Raw genomic sequence first — 24,131 nt, forward strand, 5'->3', positions numbered from 1 at the left:
TTTTTTTTAAAGAGGTATGAAGCCACATTTTTCTATTGGGATGCACATGTTTTATTATGAGAGTTGGATTCCTTACTTTCTTCTGTGTTCAGTTTTGAGAATGTTGAAAAAGCTCGCAAATGGTCAATAAGTAATTGAGTTATGCAAATCAGGAAGGGGCCAGGTTCAATTTCAAATCTGTACTCAATTAGCTGATCTCACCCAAGGGTACGGATGAGGCAAATCAGCTAAGGTTCCCTCTTCCTATCACTAATTAACTGCTCCTGCCTAAAGTACATATGACTGAAGATTGGGTAAGGATCGGATCGGGCTCTGCTGCAGCACACTTACTTTTCTGCCCCATAGTTGAATTGCTTATTCACAAATCAAGGGTACATGTGGCGATGATATCAGACGGCTAGTGCCTGTGGAACTAAACCCCAACAAGGAGTCAACACCTTCACCAAGAGAGAGAATACTGGCAGAGTGAGTAGGTAAGAAAATAAGGAAATGCAAACGACAAAAGCCCTTGAAAAAAAACAGATTAACAGCAACATACAAAACAAAGTCAGGAGAATTTAAAAATCAGACTGAAATAAGACAGCTAGTTTAATTCACAACAAAAATAGGTAGATTTTCTGGTCGTGCATAGGGGTACTCAAACTAGATCTTGGGAGTATAAATCTATCTGGTAACAGGTGAATTTGAAGCCACTTGTCTCATTTGTGCTTTTAGATGGGAGCTTGCCACAGGTCTGAGGGAGGCCTGGGTTTTGGCAGCAATGTGGGTGCATTCCTGGGGTGAGGCAGAACTTAGTAAGGCAGCTTTTCTGCCCCATAAATTACTTATTCATAAATTAAGGGTTACATGTGGGGTTGATATCAGACGGCTAGTGCAACAGTAGTTGCAACACTGGTTCTGGCAGAACTAGCAAAGGCAATTCTGAAGTCTTACAGAACCAGGGAAAAAGCAAGACAAAGAAAATATTCCTGGGAGCATTGGCTGTGTGATTATTTTTTAAAATAAATTCAGAGTATCCAATTACATTTTTCCAATTAAGGGGCAATTTAGCGTGGCCAATCCACCCACCCTGCACATCTTTGGGTTGTGGGGGCGAAACCCACGCAGACACGGGGAGGATGTACAAACTCTACACAGACATTGACACAGAGCCGGGATGAAAGCTGGGACCTCGGTGCCGTGAGGCACCAGTGCTAACCACTGTGCCACCGTGCTGCCCCCGCTGTGTGATTATAGGAAAAGAGGGAGAACAGTTGTTGGATATTGAGGGCGTGGGATTTGGGAGCTGGAAAGTGAGATAATGAGCCGCTGGGATTTAGGGGAATAATTAACAACAATCTCCCAATCTCAGATCTAAAATATATAACGGATTTAGTAACAACTGCCATTTGCTAAAAAACAGTTCAAACTTCGAACATCTTTTTTTGGTGTAAGCAAGCTTTTCCGAATTTCACTCCGGCAAAGTCTTGCTCTAATTTTTTAAGACTTAAATTAGATTAATTAGATAAATGGAATGAATTTATTGGTGAAAGTGAAACTATCAATTGTTGTAACAACCCGTCTGGTTCACCAACTTCCTTTCGGGAAGGAAATATATGCCATCCTTATCTGGCCTCGCGTACATAGAACAGTACAGCACAGAACAGGCCCTTCGGCCCTCGATGTTGTGCCGAGCCATGATCACCCTACTCAAACCCACGTATCCACCCTATACCCGTAACCCAACAACCCCCCCCCCCCCCTCCCCCCCTCCGTAGACGTAGAGCGGATGTTTCCTCTTGTGGGGGTAATCAAGTAGACACGTACATAGTAGACACAAGAATAATCAGTAGGGAACATTGGCAAATGGTACATTTATCAGAGCAGTGATTTGTTACAGTGTGGAACATTGGGCCAAACAAAGCAAATACATGAGCAAGAGCAGCATAGGGCATCGTGAATAGTGTTCTTACAGGGAACAGATCAGTCCGAGGGGGATTCTGCCTGATGGAAGGGTCTGGAAGAAGGCAATGCCTGGGTGGGAGGGGTCTCTGATAATGCTGTCTGCCTTCCTGAGGCAGCTGGAGGTGTAGACAGAATCAATGTGGGGGTGCCAAGCTTGTGTGATGCATCGGGCTGAGTTCACCACACTCTGCAGTTTCTTGCGATCTTGGACCGAGCAGTTGCCATACCAAGCTGTGATGCAGCCGGATAGGATGCTCTCTATTGCACATCTGTAGACGTTTGTGAGAGTCGATGCAGACATGCCAAATTTCTTTAGCTTCCGCAGGAAGTAGAGACGTTGTTGCGCTTTCTTGACTGTTGCATCCATGTCAGTAGACCAGGACAGACTGTTGGTGATGGTGGCCCCCGGGAACGTAAAGCTTTCGACCATCTCCACTTCGGAGCCATTGATGCAGACTGGAGTGTGTGGCGTGCTGCGCTTCCTGAAGTCGATGATCAGTTCCTTGGTCTTTCCAACATTTAGAGAGAGGTTGTTTTCGGTGCACCATGCAACCAAGTGATTTATCCCCCCCCTGTAGTCTGATTCATTGTTGTTTGAGATGCGGCCAACCACAGTCGTATCATCCGCAAACTTATAGATTGACTTGGAGTTAAATGTTGCCACACAGTCATGGGTGTAGAGGGAGTACAGTAGAGGACTGAGCACACATCCTTGCGGGGCTCCGGTGTTGAGGACTATTGTGGAGAAGGTGCTATTGCTGACAGATTGCGGTCTATTGGAGAGGAAGTCGAGGATCCAGCTGCACAGGGAGGGGTCAAGTCCAAGATTGCGGAGTTTGGTTATTAGTCTTGTTGGGATAATGGTGTTGAAGGCGGAACTTCTTGTTTAGGTGTTAGAGAGTTGATTGCAGAGCCAGGGAGATAGCGTCTGCTGTGGATCGGTTGCGGTGATAGGCAAACTGCAGTGGATCGAGACCGTTTGGGAGGCTGGCAGTGATCCGTCTCATGACTAGCTGTTCGAAGCATTTCATGATAACAGACGTCAGGGCCACCGGTCGGTAGTCGTTAAGGCACGCTACCTTGTTCTTCTTTGGTACTGGTATTATGGTGGCCTTCTTGAAGGAGGCGGAGACCTCAGAGCGGAGGAGGATACACTCACCAGCTGGTTAGTGCAGGCTCTCCGTCGCCCGCTGCTTTCCGCGAGTTCACTTTCAAGAAGGCAGCTCTTACCTCCGAGGCTGTAATAGTGGGTATGGGTCTGTCCAGGGCTGTTGGGGTGGGTGGCACTGATACATTGGCTGACTGCTCAAAGCGGGCACAGAACTTATTCAGATCATCGGTTAGGGATGCTCCAGCCCCAGATATTCCGCCAGGCCTTGCTTTATAGCCTGTGATCTTGTGTAGGCCCTGCCATAGTCGTCGTGGGTTACTGTTGTTGGCCTGGGACTCTAGTTTGATGCTGTATTGTCTTTTTGCATCCCTGATGGCTTTCCCTACGTTGAAGCTCAAATATTTGACACAGTTTAGGGCCGTGAAGTTTTATTCAGGTGTACACAAAAATTCAACAGGTAAATTCAATCACTTAACTTTTTATGTGCTTATTTTACACAGGAGAAATTTTCTAGAAGGTATTTTGAATAATTTGTGCGAAGCCAATATAACAGTGCCATCCAGTGGTATGACAACCATTACAGGGATAATTTGTGAATACAGTATAACAGTGGAGTTCTGATAAGAGCTCCACCTGGCGCCAGAACAGGCCGACATGTTAACATTCCCACTGAAGGTGTTTACACACCAGACTACAATGTGCATTCCACAGGAATAGGGCATCCAGAGCACAATACAGTTCTAAAACAAAGAGACGGAAAGGGATAGCAATTGCTTCTTAAATATAATATTTTCTGTGTCAATGCTTTATTATTATATTTTTTTGCCTCTAGATTTCTCTTTAACCTTCAATTATTCCAGTTGTCTTTCACACATTGGAAGTCAGTTTCTAGTTTAACAAGGCACTGTCCGGCATGCAAAATGTTTATTGAACACATTTCTCAATTTCTTGCAAATAGTTCTAAATATTCAATAATATGTACATTTTAATTCCACATGGAAAAGCAACAAGTTTAAAAAAAAACTCAATTTAACATTGTTAGACATGATTTCAGTTGATTTATTTTGTCAAATATATTTTCCCTAAACTGCTCTCTTGTATAAAAATATACAAAAGAATGAATTTGCAAGATAAAGTAAATCTTGGTCGTGGATGGGAGTTGAAACCTTATGACATGGTGGATTTGATGTCACATAAAGGTTTACAAGAGCTTATGGCAGTTGTATATATTAGCATGGATAAAGAGAGGACTGGCTAACTAACAGGAAACAGAGTCGGGATTGATGGGTCATTTTCAGGGAGGCAAATTGTAACTAGTGAAGTGCTACAGGTCAGTGCTGGGACCACAACAATTTACAATCTATATTAATGAGTTGGATGAAGGGACTGGCTGCATTGTAGCCAAATATGCTGATGATATGAAGACAAGTAGGAAAGCAAATTGTGAGATGGATGCAGAGTTTGCAAAGGGACACTGGTAAGTGAAGTGAATGGGCAGAGGTTTAGCAGATGGAATATAATTGGGGAAATGTGAGCTTGCCCACTTTGGCATGAAGAGTAGAATATAAGATTATTAGTTAGATTGAGAGAGACTACGGAATGCTGTGGCAGAGGGACAGAATCACGAGAGAAGTTAGCATGTAGGTACAGCAAGTAATTAATAACAATAATCTTTATTATTGTCACAAGTAGGCTTACATTAACAATGCAATGAAGTTACTGTGAAAAGCCCCTAGTCGCCACATTCCAGCACCTGTTTGGGTACACGGAGGGAGAATTCAGAATGCCCAATTCACCTACCGGCACGTCTTTCGGGACTTGTGGGAGAAAATCGGAGCACCCGGAGGAAACCCACGCAGACACACTGGGAGAACGTGCAGACTCCGCACAGGCAGTGACCCAAGCCGGGAATCAAACCTGGAACCCTGGCGCTGTGAAGCAACAGTGCTAATCACTATGCTACCGTGCCGCGCACACAAGGAAAACTTAACATACAGGTAAAGCAAACAATGAAGAAGATGAATGGCATGTTGCCCTTTAATGTGAGATGGGCAGCACGGTAGCACAGTGGTTAGCACTGTGGCTTCACAGCGCCAGGGTCCCAGGTTCGATTCCCGGCTGGGTCACTGTCTGTGCGGAGTCTGCACGTTCTCCCTGTGTCTGCGTGGGTTTCCTCCGGGTGCTCCGGTTTCCTCCCACAGCCCAAAGACGTGCAGGTTAGGTGGATTGGACATGCTAAATTGCCCTTAGTGTTAAAAAAAAAGTTAGGAGGGATTATTGGGTTACGGGGTAGGGTGAGTGCTTGATGTGGGTCGGTACAGACTCGATGGGCTGAATGGCTTCCTTCTGCACTGTATGTTCTATGTCTATGAGTGCAGGAATAAAGAAGTCCTGCTGGAGTTCTACAAAGTTTTGTTCAGACAACAGCCAGATGTTTCTGGTCTTTGTGATTCACTTTTCCCGCTGGCAGCGCTACCTCGCCCGCAGATTTTCCGGCGGCGTGGGGTGGTCGCAATGGGAAATCCCATTGACAAGTGACGGAAAGATAACATCTCGCCGCCAGCGAACAATGCACCACCGAGGAACACGCGGCTGGGGGCCAGAAAATCCAGCCCAACATCTAGAATACGGTGGGCAGCCTTGGTCTCCACATGTAAGAGAAGCTATTTGAATTGGGAGCAGTACAGCGAAGGTTCTGGGTGCCCATCCAACTGCCAGACGACATTAAATAAAATAGATGTATTAAAAGGGATTATAACTAGCAAATGTATTAGAAGGGATTATAACTAGCTCCCCAGAAGCTAAATTTTTATGTGGCAGTAAACCATACACCAGTGAATCTTGTGCGCCTCCAGGGCCCATATCAGTAGGATGAGTTGTCTAAACGAGCCTGGTGTTCATCCAGGATCTTAATCATTATAAAGACAGCAGAACAGATCACTACACTAAGACAAACGTGGAGTCAGAGAGATTAGGGTAGCCTCCAGGAGATAAGGGAAAATACAGTTCGTGCTAGCTGAGTGCATCCAGTCATACCTGAAACAGAGACATACATAAAGGAAACCTGCATAGAAAATAGATGCAGGAAGAGGACATTTGGCCCTTTGAGCCTTCTCTGGCATTCATTATGATCATTGCTGACCATCAAGTTCAATACCCTGATCCCACCTTCCCCCCCATATCTCTTGATCTCTCAGCCCCAAGAGCTATATCTAATTCCTTCTTGAAATCACACAACATTTTGGCCTCAACAACTTTTTGTCGTAGTGAATTCCACAGATTCACCCCTCTCTCTGGGTGAAGAAATTTCTCCTCGCCTCAGTCCTAAATGGTTTACCCCTTATCCTCAAACTATGACCCCTAGTTCTAGACTCCCCCACCATCGGGAACATTCTTTCTGAATCTACCCTGTCCAATCCAGTTCGAATTTTGTAAGTTTCTGTGAGATCCCCCTCTCACTCTTCTAAACACCAATAAATATAATCCTAACTGACTTTGTCTCTCCTCATATGATGGTCCCACCATCCCAGGAATCAGCTTAGTAAACCTTTGTTGCACTCCCTTCATAGCAAGAACATCCTTCCTCAGATAAGCTCACCAAAACTGCACACAATTAGGAAGGCAAATGGAATGTTGGCTTTTATTGAATGTGGGATGATTATGAAACTAAGTCTTGCTACAGCTGGGCAATGGTGAGACCACACCTAGAGAACTATGCTGTTTTGGTCTCAAAGAACAAAACAGCACAGGAACAGGCCCTTCAAGCCTGTACTGGTCACGATACCAAACTTTGCCAAAACCCTCAGCACTTCCTTGTGCCGTATCCCTCTATACCCATCCTATCCATGTGTTTGTCAAGATGCCTTTTGAAATCCGTTAAAGTATCTGCTTCCACAACCTCTCCTGGCAATGCGTTCCAGGCACTCACCACCCTCTGCGTAAAAAACCTGCCTCGCACATCTCCTCTAAACTTTGCCCCACGGACCTTAAACCCATGCCCCCTGGGGACTGACCCATCCACCCTGGGAAAGAGTGCCTTCCCATCCACTCTATCCATGCCCCATATAATCTTGTAGACCTCTATCAGGTCACCCCTCAACCTCCGTCTTACTAATGAAAACAGTCCGAGTTTATTCATCCTCTCCAGAGCTAACACCCTCCAGACTAGGCAACATCCTTGTAAATCCCCTCTGCACCCTCTCCAAATCCTCCACATCCTTCTGGTAGTGTGGCGACCAGAATTGTGCGCAATATTCCAAGTGCAGCCATACCAAGGTTCTGTACAACTGTAGCATGACTTGCCAGTTTTTATACTCAATGACCTGTGAAATGAGGGCAAGCATTCCGTATGCTTTCTTGACTACCTCGTCCACTTGTGTTGCCAACTTCAAAGATCTGTGGACCTGCACGTCCAGATCCCTCTGGCTTTCTATTTGCCTAAGAGTTTTACCATTTACGGTATATTTCCCCTCTATGTTAGACCTACCAAAATGCATGACCTCACATTTGTCCGGATTTGTCACATTTGTCTCCTTTAGGGGGGACCTATTTGCATTTGAAGCAGTTCTGAGATGGTGCACTCAGGCTGATTCCTGGTATAAGGGGGCTTGTCTTGTAAAGAAAGATTGAGCAAGTTGTGTCTATACTCATTGGAATGTAAAAGAATGAGATGTGGTCTGATTGAAAGATCGAAGATTCTGAAGGGGCAATTGGCAGGGTAGATGCTGAGAGGATGTTTCCTCACGGAGGTGGGGGGGGGGGGGGGGAATCTAAAACTAGCGTTACAGTTTAAAAATAAGGGGTCACCCATTTAAGAAGGAAACAAGGAGAAATTTGTTCACAGAGTGATATGTCTGTGGAATTTTCTTCCTCAGAGAGCAATGGAGGCCGGGCCATTGAATGTATTTGAGTCCGAGTTAGACAGAGTTTTGATTGACAAGGGAGTTAAGGGTTATGACCACAATCAGGTCAGATGTTATTGAATGGCAGAGCAGGCTCGAGCAGCTGAATGGCTAACGCCTGCTCCTATTTCTTACGTTAAGAATCGTCAAACTGAGATTTTAAAAGATTGTATTTAAATTTGAAATTATCTTCCAATTACTGACAGAAAACTTGAGAAAAGGACAATCAAGGTCCGGAAAAGCACTGCTCCATCTTGGACTGGTTATTTGTGTGTGCTATATGCTATTAAATTCCATTTGAATCACTGTTTGTTATTACTTTTTAAATCAGAATGATAAAAGAAACATCCAAACACTTGGTTAACTGAAAGGAACTAAAAGCATTTATTTTGCAGTAGAATTGGGACCATGAGAATCTGCTGGATTAAATTTTGGACTGGAAGTGTTATTTTGACAACTGCTGCAATAGCCTCAACTCCTTGCAATTTTAGTGTCACAACTGTAAGTACAGTGGAGCTTAACAAAGAATGTCAACACATCTTAAAAGAGATCTGTGTTCTTAAAGTTCCATTCTATCCAAAGTTTTGGTGCATTTAGTGACGTGTCTGTTATTTTCACTCCCCCAATCTCATCTTTTTTCTTTGTGAGTTGATCAGAGGTAGTCTAAATATCTTTGTAATATCTACAACGTCTTGTATCTTTGACTTTGTCTATATATATATTTCTAGATCCCATCTCTTCATTCACACGAGGAAGGAGCTGCGCTCCAAAAGCTAGTGATTCGAAACAAACCTGTTGGACTTTAACCTGGTGTTGTAGGAATTCTTACTAGTCTAAATATAGGCAGTTTGAGTAGAAGTCCCTTTGTTTTATTGCGAAAGGGACAGGGATACAAGACGTTTATAAATTACATTCAAATATCCTATAATTTTCTTACAACTCAGAACTCTTGCAGTTCATTTGCCAAAGTTGGTTAATCCCGTCTGAATGTTAAATTTTAATGTTTTGTCTTAGTGGCAGTTTACGCACTATCTAAAATCTGCAATTTAAAAAAGAATTGATGCAGAAATTAGAGTTTGGACATTGCTTTTGGTGTAAAGTTTTATGCCAGTAGCAAATAGATACTGGTAACCAGGAATATCATCACACTGATTTACTGCCCTTTCTCAACAATATTAAATATGGTGAAACGAGATGTTGAAGAGTGAGCGGCAGTGCACACAAGAGGTACTCAGGAGAAAAGTGTCCAGCAGTGCTTGTTTGATATTATCATTTGCTGTTACTAGTGTGGGTGCTGTGAGAAAACTGGAGTCCTAATTCAAATGTGAGCTGGTTCCAAGTTTCTTTCCACTTTATGGCTTGTTATACACTATGAAGGCTGAATTCAGAGATCCCCTAGCATTGCACTTGGCACAGGAAGCTTAGCAAGATCAGGAAAAGACTTGCTGCAATGTCAGGCGTCAGGCTATACCAGGCATGAATACCTGGTAACGGCAATAGAAATGTGGTCAAAGATGCTGAGGCACCGTGTGCCTTATGTCCTTCAGAAAGGGTTCAGCACAGCACATATCTGTTCATTAATGATAGTGGTGGTCAAGCCCATTTCTGTGCAGCAGGTTCCTTACAGGCTAGCACTGAGGTCGTCTGCAGTGTTAATTACTTTGCTGGCCACAGATGTACAAAGGAGGCCAGGGTACAAATGGCTGACTAACAGCAGCACCACAAGAGGGCAACACAGTATTACTGAGGTGCTGGCTTTCCCCACAGGGCAACATTGCCTTCAGGCTGCAGTGCACAATGATGTGGCCTTTATAAATCAAGAGAGATTTAAAAATTCTCAGTGTGGATGTGAATTAAGGGAAAATATGCCAAAGGGGAGTTAATAGCAGTACCAGCAAAGCAACAAGCAGAATAAGCAACAGGTACCGATTCTAGGTGTGGGCTAAACAATGCCAAAATTAAATAATTTCTCAGAAGGACAAGTAACATTTTATTTACACTGTAATACTCTCTTTCTCAAGTAACATCTACCCTGTTCTCATGTTGGATTCCTGGCAGGGCTCCTGCTATATTCTAACTCATGATAACTAAATAGTTTGCCCAACTTACAAATCAAGTTTAGGCAAATAGTAATTTGGTAGAAGAGAACATTGAGTATTGCCGAAAAAAGACACTGTTGAAGTTTTTCACCTTGCACGCAGCAATCTCAGCAGGAGCAATACAAATGTGAGGGGAAACAACACCTTTATACTGTGGGAGAAGAGAATGCTGATTGGTTGGCAAGTGGTCACTGATTAGTAGAGGTGTTGCCATGCAGCAGCTAATGGTGACTGACAGTCAACTGCAAGCTTCGTCAAGGCGTTGCCCTGGGGAATGAACCAGCGAATGGCTTGCACTTACTTTTGTTCAGCTGAAACAGGTACGATGCCTGTAAATGTTCTTTCTGTCTGCAAAGAACCTCTCCTCCTAAACCTCCATCTATCCTGTTATCCCTCCAAATGCTCTTAAAACCTCCTTAATGACCAAGTTTTAGGATTTTCTGAATATCTCAAATGTGGTTAGTGTCAAATTTTATTTTAGAATGTTCTCATGAAGGGCCTCAGGATATTTTACTTATTTAGGATGCTATATAAATGCAATCCTTTGCACTAAAAAATAACTCTCAAAGTTTAAAGAACATAAAGAGATATTTCAATTGAGTGCCAGCCATGGATGAAGTTGGAAGCACTCTTGCCTCTGGGCTCAAGTCCCACTCCAGGGTGAGGACATAAACCAAGGTTGACACTCCAGTGTTGCACTGAGTGGGTAGTGCACTGTTGGGGGCACTGCCTTACGGATGAGATTTTATACCAAGGATCCATCGGTCTTCTCAGATGGATGCAGAAGATCCCATGGCACTATTTTGAAGAGGAGCAGGGAATTTATCCCTGATGTCCTGGCCAATATTTATCCCTAAATAAACATCACAAAAAAGGTTATCTGGTCATTATCACATTGTTATTTCTGGGAGTTTGCTGTGTACATATTGGCTGCTGCATTTCCTACATTGCAATAATGACTACACTTCAAAAGGACTTCACTGGTTGCAGGGCATTTTCAGACACCAGGTGGTTATGAAAAGGTCCTTACAAAAGCAAGTCTTTCTTTTTAGTAGATGTCAACAATCACCCAAATTGCTTTTTTTTTTGCAGTGTGACTACAGTGGAATGAGTTTGTCATCGATTCCTCGTGACCTACCTGCAAACACAACAAAGTTAAAACTCACGAACAACAGCATTTCTTTAACTCATCGCGATGTTCAAATTCTTTCAAATTTAACTCAGCTTAAAGAATTGTATCTGGGATATAACCTCATCTGCAATTTAATTTCAGGAGCATTCAACAATTTAAAAAAGTTGGCTGTACTGGATCTGCACAATAACTGCCTCACAAATGTTGGCAGAGATGTTATGAAACCACTGAATTTGTCACATTTGACACTGTACGGAAATCAATGGAACTGTAGTTGTGGCCTTCTAGGTTTACAGATGTGGCTTAATGCGTCAAAAGTTCACCTGGGTAGGTTCAACTCCCATAATGACAGGTTTGCAAAATGTTACAGTTACTGCATTTATGAATGAGAAAATCTCACCAGAGAACTTGAAAAGTGTCTTTGTTACTGCAATGAATGGATTGTTTAAATTACTGGAGTGAATCCAAAATTCAAAATATTGATGTAAACTTTCCAGCCGGATATTGGAATGACAAACAGGAAGTCAAGAATTTTAGATATTTGTAAAGTCACATCTCATTTCAACTGCAGGTAACGAGGACATCACATGGTGTGAATCCCCTGAAGAAATGCAATCCTGCACCATCAAAAAAGCTCCCATCAAGCAAAATGGATGTTTTCAAGTCTCTTCTTCAGCATCATCTCTGCACAGTTCCAAAAATATACACAAGCCAGCATTGCAATCTCCTACCGTGACTGTACAAAACACCACTGGGAATCAAACTGATGGCTCAGGTACTACAGCATCTAATATCAATTGTACATATTTCTGACAAGCAACAAGAGAAATTATAGTGTAGCACATTTCAGGGAATTTCTGACAGAAAGACAGCCACCAAGCAAAATGACATGATACTAAATGTCCATGTGCTACATCCATGGAAAGGTTGGTGCGAGTTGCCAAGAGTACATACTGTCCTATGCAGTCAATTCAGAGCAATAGTGGTCGAGGCCTGAATATCTCTGACTCATCTCTATAGATGAAATTGGATTTGGATTTGATTTATTGTCACGTGTACGGAGGTACAGTGAAAAGTATTGTTCTGCGTACAGTCCAGACAGATCGTTCCATACATGAAACAACACAGTACATACATAAATTTACAATGTAAACACATTGGCACAGGCATCGGGTGAAGCATACGGAGTGTGGCACTACTTGGCAGAGAAGATGTGTGAAGAGATCAGTTCAGTCTATAGGAGGGTCATTAAGGAGTTAACAGCAGGGACAAAATTGTTTTTGAATCTGTTAATGCGTGTTCTCAGACTTTTGTATCTCCAGCCCAATGGGAGAAGTTGGAAGAGAGAATAACCCGGGTGAGGGCTGTTGTGCTTTCTTGGTGGTAGCGTCGACATGGGTGGACCAGGACAGATTGTTGGTGATGTACACCCCTAGGAATTTGAAGCTGCTAACCATCTCCACCTCGGCCCCGTTGATGCTGATAGGGGTGTGTACAGTACTTTGCTTCCTGAAGTCAATGGCCAGCTCTTTAGTTTTGCTGGCATTGAGTGAGAGATTATTGTCGCTGCACCACTCCACTAGGTTCTCTATCTCCCTCCTGTATTCTGACTCATTGTTGTTCGAGATCCAACCCCTATGGTTATGTCATCAGCAAACTTGTAGATGGAGTGGGGAAGGCCTGTGGGCGGACGCGCTGAGCAGGGTTAATGGACAACATGTGCCAGGCTCAGCCTGATTCAGTTTAAGGTCGTTCACCGGGCCTACATGACCACGTCCCGGATGAGCAGATTCTTCGGCGTAGAGAACAAGTGTGTAAAGTGTCTGAGAGGACCAGCAGACCATGTCCACATGTTTTCGGCGTGTCCAAAACTTAGGAGGTACTGGCAGAGGTTCAAGGACGTCATGTCTAGAGTATTGAACATAAGGGTGGCAATGGGTCCGGAGGTGGTGATCTTTGGGGTTTCAGAGGCCATGGAAGTCCGGGGGGAGAAAGAGGCCGACGTTTTGGCCTTTGCTTCCTTGGTAGCCCGGAGACGGATACTCCTAGCTTGGAGGGACTCAAAGCCCCTGAAGTTGGAAGCCTGGCTGTCAGACATGGCGAGTTACCTGGGCTTGGAGAAAATCAAGTTTGCCTTGAGAGGGTCATTGTTAGGGTTCGCCCGGAGGTAGCAACCATTCATTGACTTCTTTGTGGAGAATTATCATCAGGGGTTATGGGAATGTAGTATAGGGGGTCAATTAGGCAGATCTGGGTTGGACGGGTTACGGTAATTGCACTGTGTACTTTGTTTATTGTACAGTCCTTTTGTTTTCTCGTTCTGTAATTCTACTATTTACAACACCAAAAAATACCTCATTAAAATTGTTTATTATTAAACACAAAAAAAAACTTGTAGATGGAGTTGTAGCCAAATTTTGCCACAGTTGTGTGTGTCTAGGGAGTATAGTAGGGGGCTAAGTATGCAGCTTTGCAGGGCCCTGGTATTGAGGACTATCGTGGAAGAATTGACAAAGTGACTAAAATAGGCAAACTTCATGCTTCTCTTCAAGGAAACTCCACAATAACCAGAATTTAAAATTATTGTGGCAGGTTGCTGATGATTTAGTGGGTTTGTCCAGTAAGCTGAGCTTTACACATTTAAACTAGATTCCTAGAGTATGTTGAACGCACTGGCAATTGACATAGGATTGCAATAATTGGCCTGAAGAATCTCTTACTTAAGCAGGCAAAATCTAAACGCCACAGCTTTGCATTAGCTAATGATCCCTCCATGATGTACATTCATGGAAATGGGGTTAGATTGACATCAGATATATTAAAACTTCAGGTCAAGTGGCCTTCCACTGCATATAGCTACATGAAACAAGCCCAATTAACCAAGTTATAGAAAAACACCTGTGGATTTCTACCTTAGCAGGGTTGGTGTTTTTGGGAAGGGAGAGAACTATGTAAATAGATTTTTTGTGGTACTACACGTAATACTATGACATTCAGTGCACTTTTCCCTAGACAAAATCTATTTTGTTTCTTCAAGTTATTGATTTTAATAGCCAATTTTTCTTCACTTAACCTTTGCCTGCAAAATAAATGAGACATTTTTCTGCTTCATCAGATGAGGGATGTCATTTTCCAGTAACAAACTCATATGCACCAATGTCATATCAGCCATTTGCAACACCAGTCATGTTTGTAGACTGTCCGTCTGAGGTGATCAGTTTAGTGTCTGTGACTGTAATTATAGAAGTAGTTTGGTTAAAATTTAACATTTAAGTCAATGATACCTTCTGAAAAATAACAGCTGGACGTTATGTCTGTCTAAACTACTCTTTTTTAAAAATTTATTAGATCAATCAAAATTTGGGAAATCCTGGAAATTAGTGGTCGCTGTCATGGCAACCTCAATCGGCATATCTTCCATACTTGTCCTGTTTGCAAAATGCATCAAATGGTACCACTGCCTCTTTGCCTACCATCATCATCGACTGCGGGAAGAACCAGAGTTTTTCATGGAAAATGCATCTGCAACAACAGAGGATAGTGTCCCACAGGCATTGCAAAAAACTAAAAACAGTGACCAACAAACTGAAGTGAGGACAACCTCTCAACTTTCTGAAGACGATGATGGTTATATTGAAGATGGGTATATAGATACTATAGGATTCCATGATTGCGAGGAGCAGTAAAAATGGAAATGGTCATAGATTTGCTCCATTGAGGTTGACTGACTCTGCAACATGTGCAGTAAGTTAAGCCAGCCATACTTTTACTAACATACCCACAAGATACCATGGCCGCAATTCTCCGCTCCCCACGCCGGGTGGGATAATCGCGTGAAGGTCCCCCGACAAATTTCACGCCCCCCCCCGCTCGGAAGAATCGCCGCTCGCCGTTTTTCACGGCAAACGCCGATTCTCTGACCTGGATGGGCCGAGCTGCCTGCCGTTCGCGGCCGTTTCACGACCTGGTCGCTGCCGTCGTGAAACGGGAGTGAGAAGCCCGTTTGGGGCTTGTAGGTGGCCTAGCAAGGAAAGAGCACCACGACTGTGCTCGGGAGGGGACAGGCCCGCGATCGGTGCCCACCGATCGTCGGGCCGGCGTCCAAATCGGACGCACTATTTCCCTTCTGCCACCCCGCAAGATCAAGCCGCCACATCTTGCGGGGCGGCTGAGGGGAAAGACAGCCACCGCGCATGCACAGGTTCGTGCCGTCAGCGTCATGACGTCAGCCGCGCATGCGTGGGTTGGAGCCGGCCAACCGGCGCTGACGTCATTAGGCGCGCCGGCCGCGTCATTCTTGGCGCGACGCCCCCGCGGCCAAGAGTTACGGAGCGCCGCTCCTAGCCCTGCCGGGAGGGGAGAATAGGGGGCGAGGAGCGGCCTCCGAGGCCGTCGTGAAACTCGGCCGAGTTCACGACGGCCCTCCCGATTTTTCCCAGGAGCGGAGAATTCCGCCCCATGTCTACAGATTGCTAACTTTGAAATGTTTTGTATATCCATTTGGCACAGCATACAGACACATTTTGTACCGGGAAGGAGAAAAATCTCCTAAAATTCACACTTTAAGCGCACAGATGAATCCAATATAGTTTAAGAAATGTAATAGTAGTCAAGATAATAAATTGCTAATTATAAAGTATCAAGGACACCATTGCGATTATTATGAAAGTGATTGTCACATGTCAATTGATTCATAACTATTATGGTAAACAATAAACATAGCACAACTGAAAATGTATTGAATTGCACTGTGTATGGTAGACAAAAATTGAAAATATTGCAATAAAAGTTTCGATAATTTAGATCCTGTTTCAGCCCATGACAGTCTTTACCAATATTTTTCTGGTCACGCCACATACTCCTGAACATTCCCCTTTCTAAGCAATTGCCCAAGTTATACACAGTGTTTCAACCAAGGTTTGTAACTGAGTTCCACTTTCTAACAACCTGCTGCATTAAAAAACATTCTAAGCTTCTTTACTTTTTCTGATTTTTTTAGTTGTAGTCTTACCATAAATTATAATAATTTTCAAAAATCCCTATCAGCATATCTCCTCAGCCCAGGAAATATTGGCCGTGTTTCCATTACTTTTATAACTCAACTATACTAGGCTGCCCAAACTGTACACAGTACTCAGCTGCAGCTAATGTTTTGCATAAGTTCAACATTAAGTCTAAATGTCCAGACACAAAACCAAGGATTCCGTTGGCCTTTTTGTGGCAATATCGGCTTGTGCACATTAAGGGCAATCAGTTACAAACTATAGCACTGTATTCAGCTTTAGCTACCGAACCTCATTAAATATATATTTGGCTATGGAGAGGGATACAGCACAAATTGATACTGGCACTAATTAAGGACAGGTTGCCATAAACATGAGTTAAGATGCTTAAGAACATAAAACAGAGGAGCAGGAGACTATACAGCTTGTCGAACCTGCTCCGCCATTCAATAAAATCATGGCTGATCTTTGGTTCAACTCTGCTTTCATGCCTGCTCCCCATAAAGCCGAGCCAAACATCTGTGCATCTCAGCCTTAAATATATTCAATTCTGGAGCCCCTGCAACCCTCTGGGGAGAGAATCCAAAGATTCTCAATCCTTTTGAGTGAAGAAATGTCTCACGTTTCAGTCCTAACTGATCGTCCTCTAATCCATGTTTTAGATTCCTCAGCTGGGGAAAACAACCTTGTCAAACCTTTTCACAATTTTGTATGTTTCGGTAAGATCATCCGTCATTCTTCTAAGCTCCAAAGAATTCTCAAAAGATGAGGTTATTTACATTGAAATGGCAGCCTCTGGTCGTGAATTCAAGAACAAAGATCTTAAAATTAGAATCAAGCCATTTAGGAGCAAAATCAGGAAGTATGTTTTACACGATTAGCAAAAAATCTGGAACTCTCCACAAAGTGTCAAGAAGCAGAGTGATCTATAACATCTATAACCGTATTGCTAAATATCAGAAATAAGATATAGATTTAAAGGGGTTTAATTTAGTGTTTTTGTCTAGGAAAGGGTTAGATTGATGTTAGACAATGGGAATTTTTGATTTCATTTCAAACTGTGCTTCTATTGTGCTGCGAGAGTTTACGACGTGTAAAGTAAATAAGAGGTTGGTGAGAGAATGAGCTGTTGTTTAGCAACCAGGGGCTAATTTTAGGGAAAATACCTTTTTGAGTTAGTTTTAACTGGACACCAAGAATAGGAGGAGCTTAGCAGGTAGAGGGGGAACAACTTTCTCAGTTTTGCTCAGAGAAAAGCCAGAGATCGGAAACAATTGTACGTTTGATATCCTTATTTTCAGCCTTTGAAAACTAGTATTGTGTTGGGGACCGAGAAACTGCGTTTTTGTGCAGAGGTTTGAATGTTCTGGCAATTCAAGACAATGAAATATAGAAAGGAGAGTAGAAAAATGTGGAGGTGGATCCTTGCTTAAACTCTGGAAAGGAGGCCTCATATAAAAGGATACTTGGAAAACCTAGAGATGGATCCTTGAAAGCATTGAGGAAGGCATTGATTGAAATAAGATTTTAAAGCATATCTTTTTGAGAGTGGAGCTTGGAAACACTCGTGTGACAATCATCTGGGGGGGAAGAAATCCACAGGAGATCGATTGAGTGCATCTGCCACTGGGTTTCAAAGCGGGGTGTTATCCTTGAAATCAAATGGCAGTATGTGGCACAGTGGTTAGCACTGGGACTACAGCACTGAGGACCTGGGTTTGAATCTCGGCCCTGGGTCACTGTACGTGTGGAGTTTGCACATTCTCCCCATGTCTGCGTGGGTTTCACCCCCACAACCCAAAAATGTGCAGGGTAGGTGGATTGGCCACGCTAAATTGCCCCTTAATTGGAAAGAAAATTGGATACTCTGAATTTATTTTTTTTTAAATCCTTGAAATCTGTGTACATTTGTAAAGAGTATTGTAATATACTCAAACTTTTCATGTTTAATATATTTTTTTGTTATTAAAAGCTAATTGCCAATCGTGTGACTCTTCCTCCATTTTTTTCTTAAAAAAGTAAAAGGTTATTGGCTTCTGAGCCATGGTTCCATTCTGCGACCTTCCCTCCCAGTAGTAACACCAACTGGGGTCGGAACCAAACTGCTGTGGATATTGTTTTAACTGAAGTTTTCAAGGTGGTTGACGGCAGAACATGCTTAAAGGGTGGAAAAGCACGTCCTTATTTTCATTTTGTACTTGGAACAAAATAATACTACTTACTCTCGTCGCTCAGTAAAGATTACATCCATGCTCTGTGCTTCTCGATCATTTTGTGCTTTGAGCTAAAATACAATAAATTGTGCACATTAAAAGCAATCAGCTACAGTCTATCACAACTTTCAGTTTTGGTACAGTAGCCGTCATAATTTGGACATGATTTTAATTGGACGAAACTACAGAACGAAAGCCATAACCCTCAATTCAGAAAGTTTTATTAATAATAATTAGGTTATTTTTCCGTACCATCTTTTGCGCTTGTGATTAATAGAGATGATTGAAGTTTTGATTAAAAGATGGATATTGAGAGGATTTGGAGGCCGATTAGCTGAGGGAGAGCAACAAAAAACAATAGAACTGAAGTAGTTGAAGGCTTGGCAATTAGATTAGGCAAAAAGAGCTTACAGAAGGTGCGGTCAAAGGATGTGAGGGGACTTTAAGACTGCAGAGATAGAATGAGGCAGCACCACAGATGAATTTGAGGATAATATGATCCAGAGAAAAGGAAATGCAGACAAGGTTTGGGAGCAGGCTGAGTAGCTTGTAGCCCAATTCGAGTGTAAATGGCAGATTATCTGAGGGGAAGTACATTCGAAGCATTAAGTAATTATAGCGGTGGGGCAGAAAACGACAGCGTGCCAATGAATTCAATTTGAGGCTGAGAATCTCAGTTAAACCAGAATGCAACATTTTAAAAGAGTTAGCAAAACACATGAAAATTGTTCTCCATAACATTTAAATGTATATTCTTGCTCAGTTCAAAAAGCCGAGTTTACTTTAATAGCATGTAATGTTTTATGGTGCAAGTAACAGGGAGACAATTGACGGGAAAAATAAATATGGAGAATTATAGTAATAAAGAAAAGAAAGATTATTAATTTTTGTTGGCAATTACAAGACTTACTATGTTATAGTCGTTCATAACTTCTTCCATATCGGTATTGGTGTTCAGTTTATCTACCAGCTAAAGGCAGAACACAAAATCAAGTCAAAAGAGCATTAAAGACAATAAACTTTGTATTTGTACTGTGCCTTTTGTACTCTTAATACCTTACAAAGTCCAATGAAGGTTTTTATTAACCTTACAAAGTCCAACGAAGCGAAACATGAAAATCTACTGGAATTCTCTGAGGATGTAACTAGTAGAGTTGATGAAGGGAAGCCAGTGGATGTGGTTTATTTGGACTTTCAGATGGCTTTCGATAAAGTCCCACATAAGAGATTAATGTGTAAAATTAAAGTGATTGGGATTAGGGGTATCTATTGAGATGGATAGAAAACTGGTTGGCAGACAGGAAACAGAGGATTAAACAGGTCTTTTTCCGACCCGGCAGACAGTAACTAGTGGGGTACCGCAGGGATTGGTGCTGGGAGTCCAGCTATTTACAATGTATATTAATGATTTAGATGAGGGAACAAAATGTAATTTATCAAAATTTGCAGATGACACAAAGCTGGGTGGGAGGGTGAGCTGCGAAGAGGATGCAGAGATCCTTCAGTGTGATTTGAACAAGTTGAGTAAATGGGCAAATGAATGGCAGATGCAGTATAATTTGGATAAAAGTGAGGTTATCCACTTTGGTACCAAAAATGGGAAGACAGATTATCTGAATAGCCATAAATTAATAGAGGAGAATGTGCAGCGAGACCTGGGTGTCCTCATACACCAGTCACTGAAGGTAAGCATGCAGGTCAGCAGGCGGGAAAGAAAGCAAATGGTATGTTGGCCTTCATTGCGAGAGGATTTGTGTGCGGGAGCAAGGACGTCTTGCTGTAATTATACAGTTTTAGACTCCTTATCTGAGTTAAGATGTTCTTGCTGTAGAGGGGGTGCAGAGAAGGTTACGAGACTGATTCCTGGGATGGCAGAACTGGTGTATGAGGAGATATTTAATTGGTTAGGATTGTGTTTGCTGGAGCTCAGAAGAATGAGGGGGGGAATCTCACAGAAACCTATAAAATTCTAACAGGACGGGACAGGGTAGATTCAAGAAGGATGTTCCCGATGGTTGGTGTGTCTAGAACGAGGGGTCATAGTCTGAAGACACATGGTAGACCACTTAAGACTGAGATGAGGAGAAATTTCTCTGCGTGGTCGGCCTGTATGTTTTCAAAAAGCAGTTAGATATAGACTTGGGGAGACAGGGATAAAAGGGGATTAGGCTATTCAGTTGGATGATCAGCCATGATCATAATGAATGGTGGAGCAGGTTTGAAGGGCCAAATGGACTCCCCCTCCTCCTATTTTCTATGTTACCTCGCGAGATCCTACCGACAGCAAAGATAATGACTTGATCATTTGCTGTTTACCTATATTAGGGGCTGGTTTAGCACAGTTGGCTAAACATCTGGCTTGTAATGCAGAACAAGGCCAGCAGCGCGGGTTCAATTCCCGTACTGGCCTCCCTGAACAGACGCCGGAAAGTGGCGACTCGGGGCTTTTCACAGTCACTTCATTTGAAGCCTACTTGTAAGTAAATAAGCGATTTTCATTCATTTTCATTTCATGTTGGCTGAGGTGTGCTTCCCACCTCCTCGTCATTCACATTCACCTGTGAAGGCAGACAGGACTCGGAGTCTAATGTCTCATTTTAAAGAAGGTACCTCTGACAGTACAGCACCTCCTCAGTGCTGCACTGAAGAGCCAGCTTGTAGCATGTGCCGAAGTCTAAGAGTGGGGCTTGGCCACAAGACCTTCAGGTTCAGAGGTGAGTGTTACCACTGAACCAAAACAGAGTGACACAGTTACTGCTCAGGAAGCAGTAAAGAAAACGTCAATCGTTGTTAGTTATTCCACTTTATCATTTTAGATTGATTACGATGGGATAGTAACAATAGGCATTGCTACTCTGTTCTCAACAATATGTAACTACATCTAAAGTTAAATTAATAATTATACTCACCATATTGTAGTCTGCTAGCTGCCCTTGTAGATCTTTAATTTCTACTGCCAATGCTTCAGCCCTGTTGCGAAATATGAAAGACTGTTTAACAACAATACCTGCATTCACATGTATGGAGTGTGCACATATGCAGAAATTATGTACTTGCCTCTTTTCATAGGATAGGTAGACAGAATTTTCTTGATTGAATGTATCAATTTCCTTTTGTAGCTTGCTGACTTCCGTTGTCAGTTCATTTATTTTGGCTCTGTGCAGAAATGCCCCGGATAAGATTTCCACAATTAAAAAAGAAACAATATTAAAACAAATGATCCAAAGTAAGGCACTATCAGACATATACTGTGCTCCCATAACTGGAGCACAAAGATTGAGACACAGAAACATTTTACAGTCTTACAGCAAAGGAAGAGGTCCATCATCCCTATGGTGTCTCTCTCTCTCTCTCTAAGAACTATCCGATTACTCCAACTCCCCTACTCTTTCCCCATAGCCTTGCCAATTTTATCCTTTGCAAGTGCAAATGCAATTCTCTTTTGAAACGTGTTGCTGAATCTGCTTCCACCACCTTTCTAAATGGTGCATTGCAGAAGACAAAGAAAAATAACTTGCCAAACTGCTGCAAGTTGAAGGTGTCAGCCATCACTGCACCCGTGATGAGGAAGCTGCTGAATTAAAGTGGGGGAGGGGTGTCTATTTTAATAATTTAGATTAGTTTTGAGGCCTATGTTGGTCACCAGGACAACCCTCCAACAACCTGGCAACTTTCCTTCCTGCAATGGAAATCAGGCTTGGTAGTCTCGACTACCGACTACAAACATGAGTCTCGACTCAATTTTGTGGCGAAATTTAGGGAAATTTATTGTTGGTCCAAGTAGTGAACAGAGACTGGAAATTAGAGAAAGTAACAGAGTTAAAATGTGAATTTGCCTTTAAAGTGACAACCGCCTTGCCAAGGTAGTTCACAAATAGTTAGAAAGTGAATGGCAAGCCAGCAAGAGAGGTTAGGAGGGGAACAGAGTATGGGGTTGTAGATGTGTGTGGGGCAGGTTTGTAAAAGGTGGGAAGGGAAGTGGAAATGTTTAGATAGGGAACTGAAGAGAAGAGGACGAAGGTGGCTGATAAACCGCCATTCTGAGAGTGAAGTAATGTTGAAGAGGAGTTTGGAATCAGACAGATGGTTCAAGATAGGTTACAAAGCTGGAGGAACCTGCATGGGTCAGCTCAAAGACAAGGATGTGGATTTAAATTTAGTGTACAGGGAGCAGTGAAGGTCAGCAGGTATGAGTGCGGACATGAAGGACTGGATTCAAAACATGCCAAAAGGGTTTTGGATAAGCTGGAGATGATGTGGATGGCGAGCGAGAAAGTGCAAAAATACCTATAAGAGTTTAAGCAGCACACCATCTCGAACAAGACGTGAAAATAAGTTGATCTTTGATGGATAAACTATAAAGCTCAAAAACCTATCCAAATGCACGGAGTTAAAATTGGGCGCGTTGTGTTTCATCAATATTACTTATGAACTCACCTGAGTAGTCCAAGAAAGTAGGACTTGTCCAGAATCTGACGATGTGGTCCTGTAAATTAGTTAAAATAAGTGCATTCTCAGAATTATAAACTGATAATGTCCTAGTCTTTGTCAAACAGCAATTAAAAAGTAAAACAAAAAATAATCTACCAAGATTTTTAACTCTTTCAAATGGATATGGTAGTCTAGTGGTTATGGTTCCCGACTAGAAACTCAGAGGTAGCAAGTTGATAAATTGGTAAATTGAGAAAGAAAATGCAATATATCTGCTCACTTTTAAAAAAGCATTTTCATATAAAGAAACATGAGGTATATTAACTGTAGACTCCAAATGGTCAGCCACAACAACCATATTATTAACGATATACATGTATGGGCGGCACGGTAGCTCAATGGTTAGCACTGTTGCCTCACAGCACCAGGGACCCGGGTTCGATTCCTGGCTTGAATCACTGTCTGTGCGGAGTCTGCACATTCTCCCCGTGTCTGCCTGGGTTTCCTCCCATTTTTCCCGAAAGACGTGCTGTTAGGTGAATTGGACATTCTGAATTCTCCCTCTTGTACCCGAACAGGCGCTGGAGTGTGGTGACTAGGGGATTTTCACAGTAACTTAATTGCAGTATTAATGTAAGCCTACTTGTGACAATAATAACGATAATTATTATTGTCCCAGGTGTGTGTATGAGGCCACAGATGTATAATCTATTAGTTGCCGTGACACCATCAAGGTTTTTTTCCCCCCTCAGCACCCTTTGGGCCTTGTAGTTGCTTCCACTGCCCTCTGGGTCTTGCCTCCCCATCCCCACCTCCTCAGAATACTATTGAAACGGATTCACTGATGCCCTACAGAAAAAGCAATCTGCCATCCTAACTGGTCGGGTCTAGCAGGGAGGGGGGAAGCGCACCGGGGAAGGGGTGGGGCACTCCGGATAAGGGGGTGAAGCGCCCCGGGTAAGGGGGTGGACCGGAGAATGGGAGCGGGGGTGCACCTTGGGGGGGGGGGGGGGGCACTAGGGGAGGAGGGGGGGTTGGAGCAGGGAGGTGGCCAAACCGAGGAAGGGAGGGTTGCACCATGCAAATTCAGTGCAGATGTCCGACTGGGTCACACTTCGAGCTGGGGATCGGGTAGGGGTGATGTGGGGGGTCCACTGGGGGGGGTCATGTTTGTGCGGGGTGGCCCTTGCGAGCTGGGTTGGGTTTTTAGAAAATAGTTACTCTGGGGTTAGAAATTATTTTTTTTCCTGTCTCAGCAACTTCAGAGTAACTATCAGGGTAAAACTGGCAGAACCAT

General features: G+C 43.0%; 2 protein-coding genes across 6 annotated transcripts in view; one reads left to right on the forward strand and one right to left on the reverse strand.

The window, feature by feature from the left end:
• Positions 1 to 24,131, reverse strand: part of ift74 (intraflagellar transport 74) — an 89,928-nt gene that overhangs the window by 61,861 nt on the left and 3,936 nt on the right. For all 3 annotated transcript variants that reach the window (XM_038804026.1, XM_038804025.1, XM_038804027.1), the window contains exons 3-7: positions 22,841 to 22,889; positions 21,461 to 21,559; positions 21,313 to 21,373; positions 19,314 to 19,373; positions 18,413 to 18,474 (exon numbers count right to left, since the gene is read on the reverse strand). In XM_038804026.1, coding sequence (XP_038659954.1) covers positions 18,413 to 18,474; positions 19,314 to 19,373; positions 21,313 to 21,373; positions 21,461 to 21,559; positions 22,841 to 22,889 — 331 coding nt within the window. The remainder of the gene's footprint in view (positions 1 to 18,412; positions 18,475 to 19,313; positions 19,374 to 21,312; positions 21,374 to 21,460; positions 21,560 to 22,840; positions 22,890 to 24,131) is intronic.
• Positions 288 to 15,058, forward strand: LOC119970061 (leucine-rich repeat-containing protein 19-like). 3 transcript variants are annotated; one of them, XM_038804028.1, is made up of 5 exons: positions 288 to 473; positions 8,352 to 8,457; positions 11,148 to 11,514; positions 11,759 to 11,962; positions 14,536 to 15,058. In XM_038804028.1, exons 2-5 carry the CDS (start codon positions 8,365 to 8,367, stop codon positions 14,871 to 14,873), a joined length of 1,002 nt encoding a protein of 333 aa, XP_038659956.1. In that variant the 5' UTR covers positions 288 to 473; positions 8,352 to 8,364; the 3' UTR covers positions 14,874 to 15,058. The 3 variants fall into 3 exon arrangements, with proteins under 3 accessions (XP_038659956.1, XP_038659957.1, XP_038659958.1); XM_038804029.1 differs by having other exon boundaries at positions 8,355 to 8,457; XM_038804030.1 differs by lacking the exon at positions 8,352 to 8,457.

The sequence above is a fragment of the Scyliorhinus canicula genome, chromosome 8, assembly GCF_902713615.1.
Source record: "Scyliorhinus canicula chromosome 8, sScyCan1.1, whole genome shotgun sequence".
Lineage (NCBI taxonomy): Eukaryota > Metazoa > Chordata > Chondrichthyes > Carcharhiniformes > Scyliorhinidae > Scyliorhinus > Scyliorhinus canicula.